The sequence below is a fragment of the Ptychodera flava genome, chromosome 8 (genome assembly GCF_041260155.1).
Source record: "Ptychodera flava strain L36383 chromosome 8, AS_Pfla_20210202, whole genome shotgun sequence".
NCBI classification, from domain to species: domain Eukaryota; kingdom Metazoa; phylum Hemichordata; class Enteropneusta; family Ptychoderidae; genus Ptychodera; species Ptychodera flava.
In genome coordinates this window covers 44,058,236-44,075,327 of record NC_091935.1, presented here as the reverse complement: position 1 = coordinate 44,075,327, position 17,092 = coordinate 44,058,236, and the positions used below count along the sequence as shown (strand labels likewise).

At 37.2% G+C, this 17,092-nt stretch overlaps 1 protein-coding gene and 1 long non-coding RNA gene across 2 annotated transcripts in view; one reads left to right on the top strand and one right to left on the bottom strand.

The window, feature by feature from the left end:
* The first annotated feature begins 3,342 nt into the window (after positions 1-3,342).
* On the top strand, positions 3,343-4,734 carry LOC139139399 (uncharacterized). The gene is made up of 2 exons (XR_011553795.1): positions 3,343-3,818; positions 4,530-4,734. It is a non-coding gene; the product is annotated as an uncharacterized lncRNA (long non-coding RNA).
* The window catches only part of LOC139139398 (intraflagellar transport protein 25 homolog), a 58,693-nt gene continuing 46,256 nt past the window's right edge, over positions 4,656-17,092 (bottom strand). Inside the window, exons 3-4 of the mRNA XM_070708307.1 lie at positions 8,290-8,402; positions 4,656-4,975 (exon numbers count right to left, since the gene is read on the bottom strand). Coding sequence (XP_070564408.1) covers positions 4,964-4,975; positions 8,290-8,402 — 125 coding nt within the window. The 3' untranslated portion in view covers positions 4,656-4,963. The remainder of the gene's footprint in view (positions 4,976-8,289; positions 8,403-17,092) is intronic.

Sequence of the window (17,092 nt, the reverse complement as noted above, 5' to 3'; positions counted from 1 at the left end):
CACTACTTGTTTACCATCTAATCCAACAAGGGCATCAGTCACAGACAATGCTTTGGTACCCCCATTCCTTGTTTCATACACATCATATCGACTTCAATTTTTAGTCACTTCCAGTGACAAATTCCCAATTACAAGGGGGGACTATGTCATTGTCAATGATTTGTTTCAGTATATTTTGATAAATATCAGTTGTCAGCATTGACATATTAACGTGACCCCCTCTTATTACCGTAAATCATCAGCAATAAACTTTAGAGAAAAACATATCGTACGTATAGAAGTTGCTTAAAATACTGCAACCTTTCGTACGTTTATTTTCCACTTTAATCAGCCGTTTTATGTCAAATTCACTTTTTCTATCAAAAAGTCATGACATCGCGCTTCATATGCGTGAAAATGTTACTAGTGAGAGCATGTCTTCAGTTAGTGGTAGTCCGATTATGAAGAGCATAATCAATGAGAAAGCAGTTTCCTGTCACAAAAGTGCATCTCGGCCTCAATTTTGACATGCAAAATAAATTTAAAGAATATACTCAGCTGTGCGTGGTAATTTTGTCTAAAATATTCAGTTGCGCTGTATAGAAATGTCTTGTGATAAACTGCGCAGAGTTAGAACAGTGCTATGAGCAATCACGTATACTTGATCAGTTTTATAAAACGTAAATCTGTGTAGAGTTGCCAATCATGATCGACAGCTAATATGGGAAGGCAGTTTGACCTTGTTTTCGCAACTAAGCTGATGTCTTGAATGAAAGAAAGAGTCTGAAAAAGTAAATGTGACTGATGTACCTATATCATTTTGAACCGTCATACTGACATATGGATTTATTTGCCCAGAAGCGATCCAAAGACAATATGACACGCGCTGAATGCAAAGCAATCAAACCACTAAACTCACTATTGGAGATGCACTATTAAGCCACTCGACAAGGGAAGAGGGACAGCAATCATGAACACAATAGATTACATAAGATAGTGTGAAAGACAACTCAGCGACTCAAACTTCTACACAAAATTAGCAACAGACTACACAAAACAAACAGTAGAGAAAATACACCAACAAAGAACAGAAATGTACAACAAGAAAACACATCAACCACCATATTTCTAAATATATAAATCCATTCTACACTAATACGCCAACACCACGCTGGTATTTTCTACGAAAATTACACAAAGCGCCGCCAACAGACACGAAATTCACAGGTCGTCCGATAATAAGCCGATGCTCAAGTCCAACATATCACGTATCGGAATTCCTAGACCACTTCCCCAAACCAATCATGAAAAAACCAACAAACATATATAAAAGACACTACAGACTTCATCCGGAAAATGGACTCAGTCCAGTTTCCGAACAATGCTATCTTAGCCACATTAGTTAAGACGCAGTATCTATGTACACAATCACACAACACGATGACGCCATGAGGGCAGTCGGCAAAGCGTTAAACAGCGAAACGAAAACAAACAATGATTAAACAAATATTCATAAGCCATCAACAGAATACCTATTTAAATATGCTAAACAGTATTCTGAAAAACAACACATTCAAATTTAACAACAATTTCTACAAACAAATGAAACACAACAAACTGATCCACAGATCAGTATCTAGCCTCCTACTGGATGAACAAAACACTGACAAGTTTTAAACCACAAACAGTGAAACAAAACTCACAGGAGAGCAAGTATCAAAAAGCGACTGAGGAAGAGACTAACGTAGCGTCAAAGGATCACCCTGTCATTCGACAGCCAGGTTACGGCTACGTCTCGCGATGGCTTATATCTACACGAATAGCCAAACACACAAAATCAAAACGAACACAGAGAACGAAAAAATAGTGTAGGCGATGTGTGCAGCCGCTTTCCCTTTATTACATTCCAAAAATTCAGCAAAAATACAAAATTCAAGATATGTTCACGATATACACAAAACTGTATGAGGTCTACCTAAGGTACTTGCATACTAATTTTCAAAGCAATCAAACCAGCGGTTCTTGAGTTATCGAATTTTGACCATTTTCACAATTTTAAGCTCATTTGCATAATTTGGGCACTGCAAACTTCATTTAAACAAAATCTACAGCCAAGGATGCATCCACAGACCAAATACTGCGCTTAAAGGAGCAGCGGTTCGTGAGTTTTTGAAGTTGACGGACATATGTACATACACACATACATACCAGACGCCACCAACTTCAGCTTATATGATAACCTCACATTGGTGTAACCAAATGTGAGCTAAAAAATCATCTGTTACGTTTACAATGCAGTGTTTCTTATGCTCTTCATTAAGCACGTTGAAAGCAATGCTTGGAAACAAAGGTTATACATGTATAAATACAACAAGCATACTTAGAGTTAGGTGACGCCCGTAGAAAACTGAACGACTTATCAAGTAGTTACTGTGTAGTGATTAGGTCTGTACCGACCCAAAACGACCTATTTTTGGGAAAATAAGTGGTTGGAACTTCATACATACTTATTTTGTGATCGTACATACCTAATTGTTTTACGTCCGGAGAGCATAACAACTTATTTTGTTATCTACTTGGTCAAAATAAACAATTACGTTTAATTTCCTACAGACTTATGTTGTTTTGGGCCGGTGTCGCGTATTTTAAGTCTGCACAATAATACGCTGCATATTCGGAAATGTGAAAGTTGATTTTGATTTTGAAGTTCAACAAATTGTGTAAAAAAAACTACCATTTGACTTTGATCGGTACAGAAAATCGATCACTGACTTTTTATGTACGATTTGCGAATGATCAGTTCTCATTGAAAGCGTAACTGTTTCCACAGAAAAAAGACAAAAAACGATCAGACAGTTCGTGTCTGTGTCGGCTACATGGACGATCTGCCAAAAAACGCTTTGCGAAAAATGAACGTTGAGCTTGACGTAAAATATGGTTGAACTTATTTCACGTGCATATCTCCCTTTAAAAGCCTAGTCTTTCAAAGATCTGCAACTCAAAAATAACGTATATCTGGTTCTTTTGTGTTTTCTTACCGGGCCCTTTCAAACATGAACTACGAGTCCCGATCACAGAGTAGATTGAAAGCTTTAATACGACTACGTATGATGCCAGGAAGCTATCCCAGCGTAATAAGCATAGTTTCAACATCGACTCACACCGGACGTGCGCGATGAAAGTCATCATCGAGCCAAGTTTGTAAGTCACGAGACTTGTATGTCGGAGACGTTTTTGCAGAGCGTTGTGATGATCTGTTAAAGGTTTACATGTATTGGATTTTCTGTCGTTTTAGCTTTTCAAATGCGAGCTAGCATACAGCTATGTTCGATCACGTTGCCAGCTGGCTGAGTGCGTGGGTCACATGGGTCATCAGACTTTGAACCCAGGACTTTAGAATCACGCCTGATGATGTCATAGATCATGTGAAGACTTCTTTACGATTGGTCAGATTATTGTAGATCATGTGAAGATTTCTTTATGATTGGTCAAGTTGCCAAAAGGTCACGGGTCAAATCCTAAGCGGCAAATTAAATCTGATATGCACTGATGGGACGTTAGGACGTTTTGAGTGAGAGAGAAAATTGTCACCTCTTTCCGCTCTGATTTTGACACAGTTTCGCGTAAAATTACCGTAGGACATAATCATTCAGGGTATGTACAGGTTAGCTATGAATTTAAAACCAACAAACAGCGTTTACGATGCGTTGATGGCCCTTGGATGACCGATTCTGAGATCGACCGCGATATCGTCCCGTAGAACACGAACACATCCCATATTGCATAGTTCGATCGAAGCATGGAGGCAGGAGAGACCGAAGAGATTGTTTAAAAATTCGGTAAGTAATTTCTAATACGCCTTATCCACGAGTTGTCTCTGTAATTTTCACAGTTTTCACTTCTTTAGTCACGCTATATTGATGTCATTCTTGGCGAACCCTGTTCAAGTATACGAAACGAACGGACAGTGTTGGCAAAAATTAAACCATGATGGAGGTTGGTACCTCAATAGACAGTGAAGTGTTACTCCACACTGTCACTGTCTATCTCTGTGCGTTAATTACAAGGAGAGTTGTAGTAACGAATAGAGCCAGGCTATTATCTGTTATTTTTACTCATTGATTCAAAATTTTGACCGGATTGATGATATACAACAGATACTCATATATTTTATTATTTAAACTTTGACCTGGTTTTAATATTATAAAGGGATACTTTTTGATTTACATTTCTTCTGTTTGAGATGTGCTGAACCCCAATCACCACCGGTCAGTAGTTGTAGTTTGGAATGGCGTGTCACTAATCAATGGGGAAAATGAGGCTGAAAAGCAAAGATTTGGTAATCACAACGAACATAATTTATAGATATGTCATGAGTGTTTTTATCAGAAGGTAAATTATTTTATATCAATTATTATAATTTAATTTACGCACGTGAATGCTCTTTCCATGAATTTTTATATTAAGGATAGTCGACGAAGTACAAGCAATTTCACTCTCCACATGATGTAATGACATCCTTGTCTGTTATTTATCATTTTTATTCTCAGTGTATCTATGGGCAAAGGCCAAGAAGCTGAACAGACCAACGTGAAGTTTCAGAACAAGATCGGAAAGTATAAGGATGGCATCAAAAACAACTTTTGATAATGTGAACAATCAAATGCAGACTTTAAGACGTGTTCTGTTGGGTTTTTCACATGAATCTCCCCTTCCACTATGAAATAAAGAGCTTGCAAACTTGACATCAGAGAACTGCTTCTTGTGTTGTCTTGTTGCTTCTTGTGCTGTCTTGTTCCCTATGTTGAGGTAAGACTAATTTTTAGTTTCTTACATGGCAAGTCTATCCACTACAGTTCATTACAAAATGATTCTGAACCGAGTAAATTTGTAATGGATGGAAGTATTGGGAAGGCTACTATGTACACTGTCCCATGAACTCTGCTGGAAGCTGCCCTCTGTCTTGGGTATCACTGTCAATTTTTCAGCTGTTGACCTGGTATATCAAGTTTAGAAGCATGATAATTATGATCATACATAAAATGTTGGATGTGGCTGCATCACTGTTGTCAATTCCTGGTTTTGCAATTTTTTCACGCATCGAGACTTGAATATATAGGCATCATGCTAATTTTTAAGAACATACATACTTATTGTCAAGAAGTATGTATATATGCTAATATATGTAAATTTTACATACCAATTTTACCTGCTTATATATGCTAATTAATATGTAAATTTTACATACCAATTTTACCTGCAGTGCTTATATTTACGCGCTTTAAGTATGTATTGTTAAGTGGTTATGCTAATTTTTAGGTCTGTATGGCCGATGCCTACCTAGCTAATTTACATTTTTCGGCCTATACACATACTTAGTAGTATGTACAGACCTAACTTTGGCCATAGACAAAAGGAACAAGTCTGTAACGAAACAAGTAGGTATCTGCCACAAAAACAACTTATATACAGACTTATTTACAGACTTATGGATAACTTAAATAAGTATGTGAGTTTATAAGGGTGTGAGTCTGAACAAAAATTCCATAATAAACAATGGCAATAAACACTATACCAGTACATAATGTACCCCATGTACAGTGCGATAATAATCAACCGGTTGTGTTACAAAGATACAGTTTGTCTCTGACGGATGTTTATGCACTAGGTGGTCAGGCAAAAGTAAAACAACTAATTAAAATAACAAGATCTCAATTATGAATACAGGTTTTAGGTTTTAGGTGGGCTACAGTTAACCCCTGACCCGAGGTTTTTCTACACAGTGCAGGCAAAATTGGACGGAAGTTGTCTATGGTCGACCCTTTTTAGACATCTTTCAATAAATTGGTTTTAGTGAGAAATGCGGTCCAGTGGAATGCCAACCCCTGTCACAAAATAGTTATGGCACTAATATGGTAGTAACCTTAAAAGCAAGTTTTAAGACTCTTCAACAGCATTTTTGAAGAACACAGTTATTCAACCTAAATATCAAAAGAAAATCTTAAAATTACAAAAATTGAAGACATCCCTGTAAAATTGACATTTTTGTAAAGGATACCTATGCACAAAATATCAACACATTCTGTCTGTTTGTTCCTGAGTTGCAGCATCTTCACAGATTGTCACTTTTTTGTACCTCATTTGCATATTTTGGACACAAGTATCTTGATTTCAACAAATTCACTTCTCCAACCTAGGATGCCCCTCAGTACCAAATATGAAGACTGTGGGTGTTGTGGTTTTCATGTTTTTGATAAGGACGGACATACATACATACAGACAACCATTTTTCCATCTTATAAGAATACCTCCCGTTTGCATGGGAGCGAAAAATGGTTTTCCACTGTATGTGTCATTAAAAAAATAGCACATTCAGCGTTTTGTTCTCTTTTCTATTTCTATTTGTAACATTTTCATACTCACCCTAAAGCATATATTTTTGTAAATTTTTATGCCATGTAACACTTTCAAATGACAGAAATCTGTACACATATGCACAGTCAATCCACCCCCGGTCTGGAAACACAACACTTGCGCTATTGTTTAAAGGTGTTAATTGCTCTACCATAGGTACGAAGTGCATTGTGGATGTAAATGCTTGCTTGTTGATGGCATCAGTAGCGTTTGGCGACATTGCACTGCAGAGTATGTTTATTTATTGTCATTTGCTACGCTCCTCAGGTAACTTTGTTACCATAGCCAGGATTTCTGATACAACTGAGAAACTGTTTATTGAGAGTATTTTCTTTAGATTTTCGTCTATGATTTTCCGTGTTTTTCCGTCGAATTTTCACCCATCAAATTTGACCTCCCTAGGTAGGAAGAGGCACCTTGTAGTACTAAAGTCCTCCCCCTTTCATTTGTAGAAATAAGAAGAAATCAAAATGACTTTGGTGTGATCGATCAGCCATGAGGTTTTAAAAATTGGTTGTATGCGTTCTTTTAAAGGCGGAGCCTCCCTTTAAAAGGACGCGAAGCTATGGCGGCGTTCATTGTGTTAAGTGGACACCAAACAGGCAACACCAGGGCCCACACTGCAGAAAATGCCACTTTTTAGTTTTCCCCAGCCGCAAAAACACAGACAGACTGCCAAGCGGTCAGCGCGAAGTTGCTGCCGATCAAACTCTGTGGTTATATTCAAAGTCTAACGCCACTTTGAAGACAATTTTTTAGGAAATTCAAGCGTTTGTGGTGGGGAATCAATGACCGTTGGCGATTGAACCGACCGTCAATCAAACGCTTGTATAAACTCTGTTTGCAGGATTAGCAAAAGGTGACAAAAGGTTGAGATCAGTTTGTGTAATCAATGTTATAGAAATCAAACATCGTACTGGCAAAGTGTTTGACTGGAAGGAGCACTCCACTAATGCAAGAACCTTGGATTGAAAAGTGCGGCTTTAATCATTTATAGAAAACACCTGAGTTTTCGACAATGCATTTGTTGTTAAAAATCAAGATGGCGACCACCATAGATCGGCCATGTGTGAAATATGACTTGCGAGGTGTCTACCTTCCTAAAAGTTTATTTTCTAGACTCGATTTTCATTCTAACATTACTCAAAATTAATTTTTTCGACGTTGAGTTTTTTGCGACGCCATTTTAAACTTTGATCACGCAGGTTGGTTCTTTGGTCACAAAGTTTTTTACTCCCTTCCATGTTATAATCTAATCCAAATCAGCATATTTCAGTCATTGAACATTAAATTTACGGTATTTTACAAATGGTGAGACTCTTATTTTGATGTTTTTTCTTCTGAAACGATTTTTGGGATAGTGATTTTGTTAGTGTCTATGTTAACCCATTTCAAGACTTAGGGGTACAGTCATGCACTGTTGTCTAGCAGCGATTCCTTGCAAGCTCAATCAGTTTTGGAGGCCAAAGGGGTATGCAACAGCTTTGAAAAGAAATGAATTATTATGTTTAAAAATGTGAAAGAGCCTTGTGGCTCCCACCTCAATATCCAAAAGTTTGTGGTACAATATATTTCGGTCTTGACAAGTTTATTCAGCAAAATCACTGTAGTGAATATCGCAGTGTATTCTGGTCATTTTGGTTAAAATTAGCGTATTTTTCATGTAAATTCACGTACTTGTTACTTTTAAGGTGTCAGGAATTTTCTGATTTTTTGTAATTGATATGTTTACCCGCCACGCGGCTTATTGGAACAAAGAAACAGGAGCTGTTTCCAGATCGGTGGGTGGAGGGACTGTGACATTGGGTACTGTTAGATTAGCACTCATGTAAAGTTTTTTTTTAATTAAGCTGTTTGCTGAAATAATAGAGGATAGTAAAACATGCTGATTCTTACGTGAAATTCTTCTATTTGAAGCGCCGCATCTGTTGGAGTGAACTCTTTTTCTGCAAGAAGTTCAAAATCCTCTGGTTCAGCTTTCACACTCCTCTCAACACTCATTTTGTGAACTAGAATGTAAAGAAATTGAATTCCTTCTTGTGATTAATCCATCTTTGAAACTGTCAAAACTTATGGCAGATTTTGAGCTGATTCCATGTAGACCTCTCATGATACCACATATTAATTTTTAAAATATAATGTTATAATCCCCTTTAGTAACCTTTAAGCACCTGATTCAAAGTAAACTTTTGAATATAGAGTACATGTGTTCAAGAAATTTGAAATGAACACCAAACCTAATCATGAAACAAAATTGAAGGACAAAGTGTGCATATGTAAGAGTCCTTGTGACAGAAATTGGTTGAGATTATATCCAAGGAATTATGACTGAGAAACTCGCTTTATTGCAATATTGTGTTGTATGGTAAACTGGATAGACAAGTATATCATGCAATGTCCTGGCACCTTGTTTCAATGAATGTAGGTACAATAACACACGTCGGAGTAATGACTTTGAAGAGCAACAAATTGTAACAAACTATGCAGTCTGCCACAGAACCCCTGATTTGGGGGTGTATCCGGTACCAGCAATTCGATTGGATCTAAAGCAATGACATCATGCATGGTACTTCTCACTATGGAAGGGGGATATTGCAAGTTACGTGTGATCCAAGAAAAATTATTAAGTGCTTCTAAACTACATTATTTCTCGCTTTCTCAGCTGCTAGTTTATCTGAAACTCCTACCAAGTAATTGAATCGCAAATATTAGAAATATCTGTGCAATTACAAGCCAACCGTACTCACATTAGCATTCGCTTCGGCCCCACAATAAAAATGGTTTCCGCAAGCGCAGACTGTGGCGATGACCCGAATGACCCAAGCGCGTTTGATATACGCCACAACTACCGCTGCGATATCACAGCTAGACAGCAACAATGATGAACTAAATTCAAATATAGGTAGCGTTTCAGATAGCCACATGCCCAATCAAATGTTGAAACATTTTTTGACAGCATGTTGATTAATTATCAACGTAATTATCAATGCCCTCGAAAGCAACTGTGTTGTCTTTTTGCACATTTTGCTCACAGACTTACCAGAATAAGTGATACAATATAATTTTTGTTGAAAGAAGAATTTTGTGATCGCTAGTGTTGCAAAAGGCTTTTGACACGTTTGCTAACAATGAACTGTATCAAATTATATCACAGCGTGTGGCATGGCCATGCGTCATAAACTCAGAGCTACGTTACGTAGCACCTTTAGAGGACATAGCACCTTTAGAGGACATCATCGCGGAACACGGTCTTGAATGCATGATGTACGCGGATGACAGTCAAGTTTATGTCATTTGCAACACGCCGGCTGATGTGCGCTCTTGTCTCGAACATTGCATTGGCAACATTCGGATCTGGATGAAATCAAACATGCTGATATTAAATGACGACAAGACAGAGGTTATCCATTTCTCATCAAGGCTCAAGTCGGACGTGTCAGTGATGGCCAATCTCAGGATTGGCGACTTTGACATCACACCCTCCACCTCTGTGCGGAATCTTGGTGTTAGGCTGAACAGTGACGGTTTTATGTCTGACCAAATCAACCAAATATGCAGGAACGGATATTATTCTCTATACCGTATCAGCAAGATCCGCAAATTACTTGATAGAAGTACCACCGAGACATTGATCCATGCCTTCGTCACATCCCAACTGGACTACTGCAATAGTCTCTTGTACGGAGTATCAAAAGAACAGCTTTCTCGATTGCAGTCAGTTCAAAATGCTGCTGCACGTCTCGTCACTCAATCACGCAAATTTGACCATATTACACCCGTGTTGATCGACCTGCATTGGCTTCCAATCGAAGCTCGAATCAGATTCAAGGTTCTGTTAATTACTTATAAAATTATTAATGGTATTGCACCCATGTACTTGAGCGACTTAATTGAGTTGTATGTTCCGGCAAGAAACCTCCGGTCCATGGAAAAGCTATAAGTCCCGCCTAAAGGGAAGTATAATAAGTCCTATGGCCATAGGGCCTTTTCTGTTCATGCTCCTTTCCTTTGGAATTCATTGCCATCAGAGATTCGCTCTGCAAAAAATGTTGAATGTTTTAAACGTGCTTTGAAGACTTACCTTTTTACTGAGTTTTATCAACTGTGATTTTTAGCCATTTTGCTCATTTTACGCTGTTTTTACTTCCTTTCCAAATTTCTTTGCGATATTTGTGACTTTTTTTATTTTAAAAACTACCTTTGCTCTCATTTTAGTCATGTATTTTGTTTTCTTCAGTCATGTACAGCGCGCTGAGACGTATGTGTAGTGCGCTTTAAAGAAGTTTTTAATAATAATAATAATAATAATAATAATAATAATAATAAATAATAATAATAATAATAATAATAATAATAATAATTAATAGCTAAGTAATCATACAAAGCGTTCACCTACTGACTAATTATCTACTGTAAAATATACAATATTTCACCGACTTTTCAACACACACTGTTGAACATGATAACCTACTTGATTATTAATTGAAAAAGACGATGAAAATACTCCGACTCGGCATGAAGGTATTTAATCAGTATTAGTCACTCACCAACTAGACTAGTTTGGCACCCGGTGGCACTACTAAAGCGCTCACGAACAAACAGGAGCCTACGTTACGTAGATATAATTCGTGCAAAAAACATCAAAACTTTCAGAATACAGTATTGTAAGTGATTGCTACAATAAAATGAAGACAGCAATGAAATATTCAGCAGAGATGAAGACCAGCTGGTGTTTCGTTCGGGGCTACTTGCGCGTAAATTATGAGTGACCTTGGTTAGTTATATATTCATTCACGTCGCCTTGTGTCAATAATTAAAGTAGCTGGCCAATGGCAGTTGCCAAAATATGTCATGTGACATTATTGTTGGGCGTGTCCTCAGGACATGCCAGAATTTCCCGCCAAATGCAATACGCCAAAAAAGAAGCATGTTCTGCCCATTTTACCTTATATAGAGGGTGATCATGCAAAATTTGAGTGTCAGAGTTCAGTAGGAGACCAGACTGTGTTACATATGTTATGATTGGATAGATCGGTGTTTACTGCCCTCAATTTGAGGAATTTGAAATGTGTCACTTTACAATTTTATGACTGTCATCACGATCCGATGACGTTCTAAAGTTTGACTAGGGTACAGCCTTGATATTGATGGGCAGCTTGAAAGAGCATCCCTTACGAAAAAGTCCTATAGGACCCAAGTGGGATTGACCGTGGTCCAATAGGAGTACCACAGGAACGGTGTAGGACCAGGCTGGTCCTATAGGAATGATGATTTTAAGTCCTATTGGACAATCCCATTGTAAATGAAATTCCAATAGGAACTATGTGGGACCATTCTTGTCCTATGGGAACAATCCCTGAATGTCCTACAGGACAATCCTTTTGTAAATGACATTCACAAAGGATTTATTCAATTCTGTCAGAATCATTAGCTTTTGCTATTGCTCTGACAAAATTATTCTTACCATTCTCAGAGAGCAAAATATTTTGCAAATTAATTTGCAATTAATCTTTGGACTGGTACTGAAGGAAACATGGTTTGTAAAAATATTGCATTTTGCTATTTCTAGAATTAAATGAAAAAAAATATACAAGCAAGCAAAATACATAAATAAATAAACAAACACTTAAATCAATAAAATAAATCAATAAATAGGCCCAGCAATCAAGTTTACATGCTGGCTCATGCATACATATGAGTAACACATAGTTACAATATCATTGAGTTTCCACAGACTGAAGACTATTACAACTACCAGCACTTCAAATTCATAAATGAGAATCAATATCACCTCATTATCTTAGCTATAATGTCTGATCAACACATATTTTGTACACCTTTTTAAAGTCCTATTAGACTGTCCTATTGGAAAACCTAAGCCCAGAATGCATTTGGGTGGCTGCAGTGCATTATGGGCTAGCATCATCAAAACAAGATGGCCGCTGCAGAACAGACAAAAGGGTCAGTTGTAGCTCTGAAAAAGGACTGTGTGGCAGCATAACCGGGTGTTTTACAGCTTTTATATCACTGTAGTACAGCAAAGTTAGGTAGGAAAGATTATTATATGTCAGTGTTTTCCTTTTGAAGACTGAATAGTTACGGAAATAGCCAGGTTTACAATAGTCCTTTGTCTACTTGCCTGCTCATGATCCAGTGTATACCCATTGTGTGACTTCTAGCTTGTTGACTAGGCATTTCAGTCCACACAAAGAATATAAACAGGAGTGAAGTTTAAAGCCAAGGTAGTAATGTAGTTAGTGATTGGATACATATGGTCAAAATGCATTGATATTTATGTGAGACAAAGGAGCAATGGAACAACGGGGTTGGACCCCCTGTTACATAACAAACAGGAAGTTGATATCTCAACGATTTCAACTCATGTATTGCCATCATGAAACCTTAATTCTTTCTATGCTGATAGAGCTCATTTGGCTTTTGAATTATTAAAATTATGATACTGAAAATTAAATGTTTTGTGTAACTTTTGGATACATTACATAGCAGCATCAAATTAACTTATCACCTAAAACAAGAGCCAGCCATATAAAGCTGCAACTCAAAATTTCATGAAGGCAGACCTTAATTCTATGTGGATATGCTTCTGTAGTCTCAGCCATAATAGTTTAATTAGATAATTGTTACACACAGCTTTGTATAATATTTTTCTGATTTTAGAAATAAAGTTTCTTTGTTCAAAAGTATATCCATTGTAAGTTCTTCTTTGCTCCCTAATGAACATTGAAACACCCACTATATAGCTTGTCTTCTTAGCGTCTGTATGTGTTAAATGCAAATGTTATTGTTTACATTTTAATTCTAGTCCAGACCAGAATTCATTCCTCAACAATAACAATGTCTACACATGTACAGGCTGAGTTCAAGGAAACGTTCTAATGTTCAAATTGGATTACCATAGGACTGTCTAATAGGACATATTATTATTAGACTACCATAGGACTGTCTAATAGGACATGTCTAATGTTCCTATTGGACTACTATGGGACAGTCTCGTAGGACAGGTGTCGCATTCCTATTGGACTACTATGGGACTGTCTCATAGGACAGGTGTCACATTCCTATTGGACTACTGTGGGACTGTCTCATAGGACAGGTGTCGCATTCCTATTGGACTACTATGGGACTGTCTCATAGGACAGGTGTCGCATTCCTATTGGACTACTATGGGACTGTCTAATAGGATATTGTCTCAAAATACTATTGGACAATCCTATCAGACTGATTCCTATTGGAGTCCAATAGGACTTTTTTGTAAGGGATGTTGTCTGACAACGGCATCGCTGTGTGTGTTTTCGTATTTCAGTTGTGTGTTGAAGTGGTTGAAATTGTACAGAATTTTACATTTTTACTCGAAATTCGAGTGTCTTCAAACCAGTCGTCGTGTCAGAATTCCACCCAATTTTACCACGTAGGTTTTTAATGTCAACGGTATTACACGCTGATGACAATATTGTGCGTATTTCATTTTTGGACACAAAAGTACACGCTCGCGAAATGTACTGCTCCAACCCCCGGAAATAGTGCATGTTGGTTTCTACTGTTGACAGGCCAGTAAAAGTATGCAAGCATGACCACCAACAGGTTCCTTCCAATGGCGGCATGTTACTGTACATGATTCTACTCTCTGGTTCAAAACTAAATAAACGCTGTGATCTGTACGACCTCTTAAAAATCCGTAAAATCAACGATTTTGACCAATTTACCACCTGTGGTTTCTGGCGGTTTTACAAGACAATGACGCATTCGATCACCGAGCTGACCCATTCACCATTAGTCAGAAAGGTATCGATCGTAATCGTACACGTGTCTTCGCATATCGTTCTGTGGACACAAAAGTACACGTTTTTGAAGTTGTTTTTGCAAAATAAGCAATTTTTAGCTACCGGATTTTTGAAACATGATCATGGCAATAAAACTGGGTAATTTTGTGACATATGGCTTTGATGGTATTCTTTCGAACTTGGGCCACAACGTCGGAATAGAAATAAACGCGGAGCATTGCGAATTCATGTTGAAATGCCGAGTTGAGAGAGTTGTTGTTTTCAACTGATCAGCGAGTCTCACCGAGAACGCCATTTTGACCCAAATTACCCATGATACAATGGTACCGGAAATCAGGGGTTCTGTGGCAGACTGATGTACACATGTATAAAACAAACTGAGCCAAACTAACTCACACACACACACACAGACACACATATCAAAACTTCCATGTATCTTCCCAGATTGGAGTACAAGTATCAGATTTTGATTCTTTTCATCGATTTAAGATCCCTAATGTACCAAATATGTTGTGGAGAAATTCCATAAATTTTCACTTTTTACTCAGCTTAGAAAGGTTTGCAACTAAAACTTTTCATAACAATAATACATGTAGTTGGGCCATTTACTGGTAGGTTATGGAGGTTGTACCATTTGACAGGTCTTACTGTTAGACTATCTGTAAGTTGAAAAACAGCCATTCCATCAACTTTATTCTAACAAACTTGTAGATAACAGTTTCCAATGTTGCAACAATGGGTATGCGTGTGAGAGTGTGATAAATAATGGCAAAAGTTGCAACAAAAATGAGTATATTTCTGCACAATTTCAGCAGATATAAAATAGTTTATCCCTGTGGACCTAAATCTCAGCAGTTTTGAAGATGCTTAGAAGATTGTTAAATATTTTGTGACAACAATGACAAAATTCCCTTAAAAATACAATTCAATCACAATTTGAACAAATCTATATCAGGTCATCAAGTGACCCAGACGTCGGATGGTGAATGCTGATTAAAGCTGAATGCCCCCACACAACCATTTATTAGATAAGGTCCACATCGCTACCAACAATCAGTATACAAAAGCTGGAGGTCATTCCTGCATTCACCTTCGTGGACTACAAGCATACTTACAATAAATTACTTACAATAGTACCATTGACTTTTGACTGTAAAATAAGAACAGAGTATTGAAGATGAAAAACTTTTATTGATCGACGAAGAAGAGAAAGAATGAGTCAGTGGATGTCGAATCATAGACAGGAGAATTGAAACTGTCTATGGTTTATCAATTGTGAACAAAAGTATTTAACTGATTAGCACAACCAGAAAGAAACAAGCAACCTAGCTGCCGATATAGCTCTGCTGAGTTTTATAGAGAATAATTATTTTGACACATGTTGATGAAGGAGGTGGAAATCTTTGATAGCTTAATGCAGTGGCCAGAAAAAAGTGGCAAAAATAGCTGCAAAAATACACAATTGAAGATTTCATCATACTTTGAATATATCACAGCGGATCATCCCTAAGAACATGTCAACCAAAGCTATCTGATGAGTAGTTTTTTGAGAACAAAATTTTCTGACCAAAAATGGCAACAATTGCTCCCCAAAATAAATATTGCAGATTTCATCATAATTTCAAAAGATCAAATTTAGTTCATCTGTAGGAACCTGTATACCAAATTTCAAAGCTGTTAGACGAGTACTTTTGAGAAACACATTTTTTGACCAAAAATGGCAAAAATTGCCCCAAAAATACAAAATTGCAGATTTCATCATAATTTCAATAAATATCATTTAGTTCATGTGTAGGAACCTCTACACCAAATTTCAAAGCTATCAGATAAGTAGTTTTGGAAATACACATTTTTTGACCAAAAATGGCAAATATTGCCCCAAAAATACAAAATTACAGATTTCATCAGAAATTCAATATATATTACTAGTGTATCTATAGAAACCTGTATACCAAATTTCAAAAATATCAGACCAGTACTTTTTGAGAAATACATTTTTTGGCTAAAAATGGCAAAAATTGCCTTAAAAATGCAAATTTGCATATTTCTGCACAATTTGAACAAATCTGAAATAGATCATCCCTAGGGACATATGTACCAAATATCAAAGCTATCTGACTGGTTGTTTTGAAGATTTTTAAAGATATTTTTACCAAAAATGACAAAAATTGCCTTAAAAATACAAATATGCAAATTTCACCATGATTTGAAGAAATCTTACTGAAGTCACCCTAAGTAAACTGCATATCACATTTCAAAGCAATCGGACAAGCGGTTTCAGAGAAGATTTTTTTACCAAAAACACAACAAAATGCCCCCAAAATACAAATATGCAAATTTCACCACGATTTGAACAAACTTAAGTGAGGTCACCCCAAGTGAACTGCATATAAAATTTCAAAGCAATTGGACTTGCGGTTTCAGAGGAGAAGGCAATTGTTGACGGACGACGACGACGACGACAACGACGGAAAATCAACCTATTTGATAAGCTCTGCGTCGCTGACAGCGGAGCTAAAAAAGTCACCGCAGTGTTCAAATTTATTGGTGGCAATGGTTGCATTTGCCACCAAAACTTGTAAAATTGCCACCAAAATTTTTTTCTGGTGGCATTTATCCGCCACTAAATTTTGGGTCATCATGTCGTCGATCATATGGCTTGAATGAAGGGAACTGAAGGAGCATGCGTTGTCTGACAGAGGAAAAACTCATCAGCAAAAAAAAATAATTGCGACAAATTGGCATGAATGAAAACATAGCATGAATCCAAACTTGTGTGATTGGCTAATCTTCACATTGATGACAGCATCTTTTGTATACTTGACATGTTGTTGCCCTTTGTGATAGCAGCATATGCAGTCATACGGCACAAGACAAAGGCATGTTTTTACATTTTG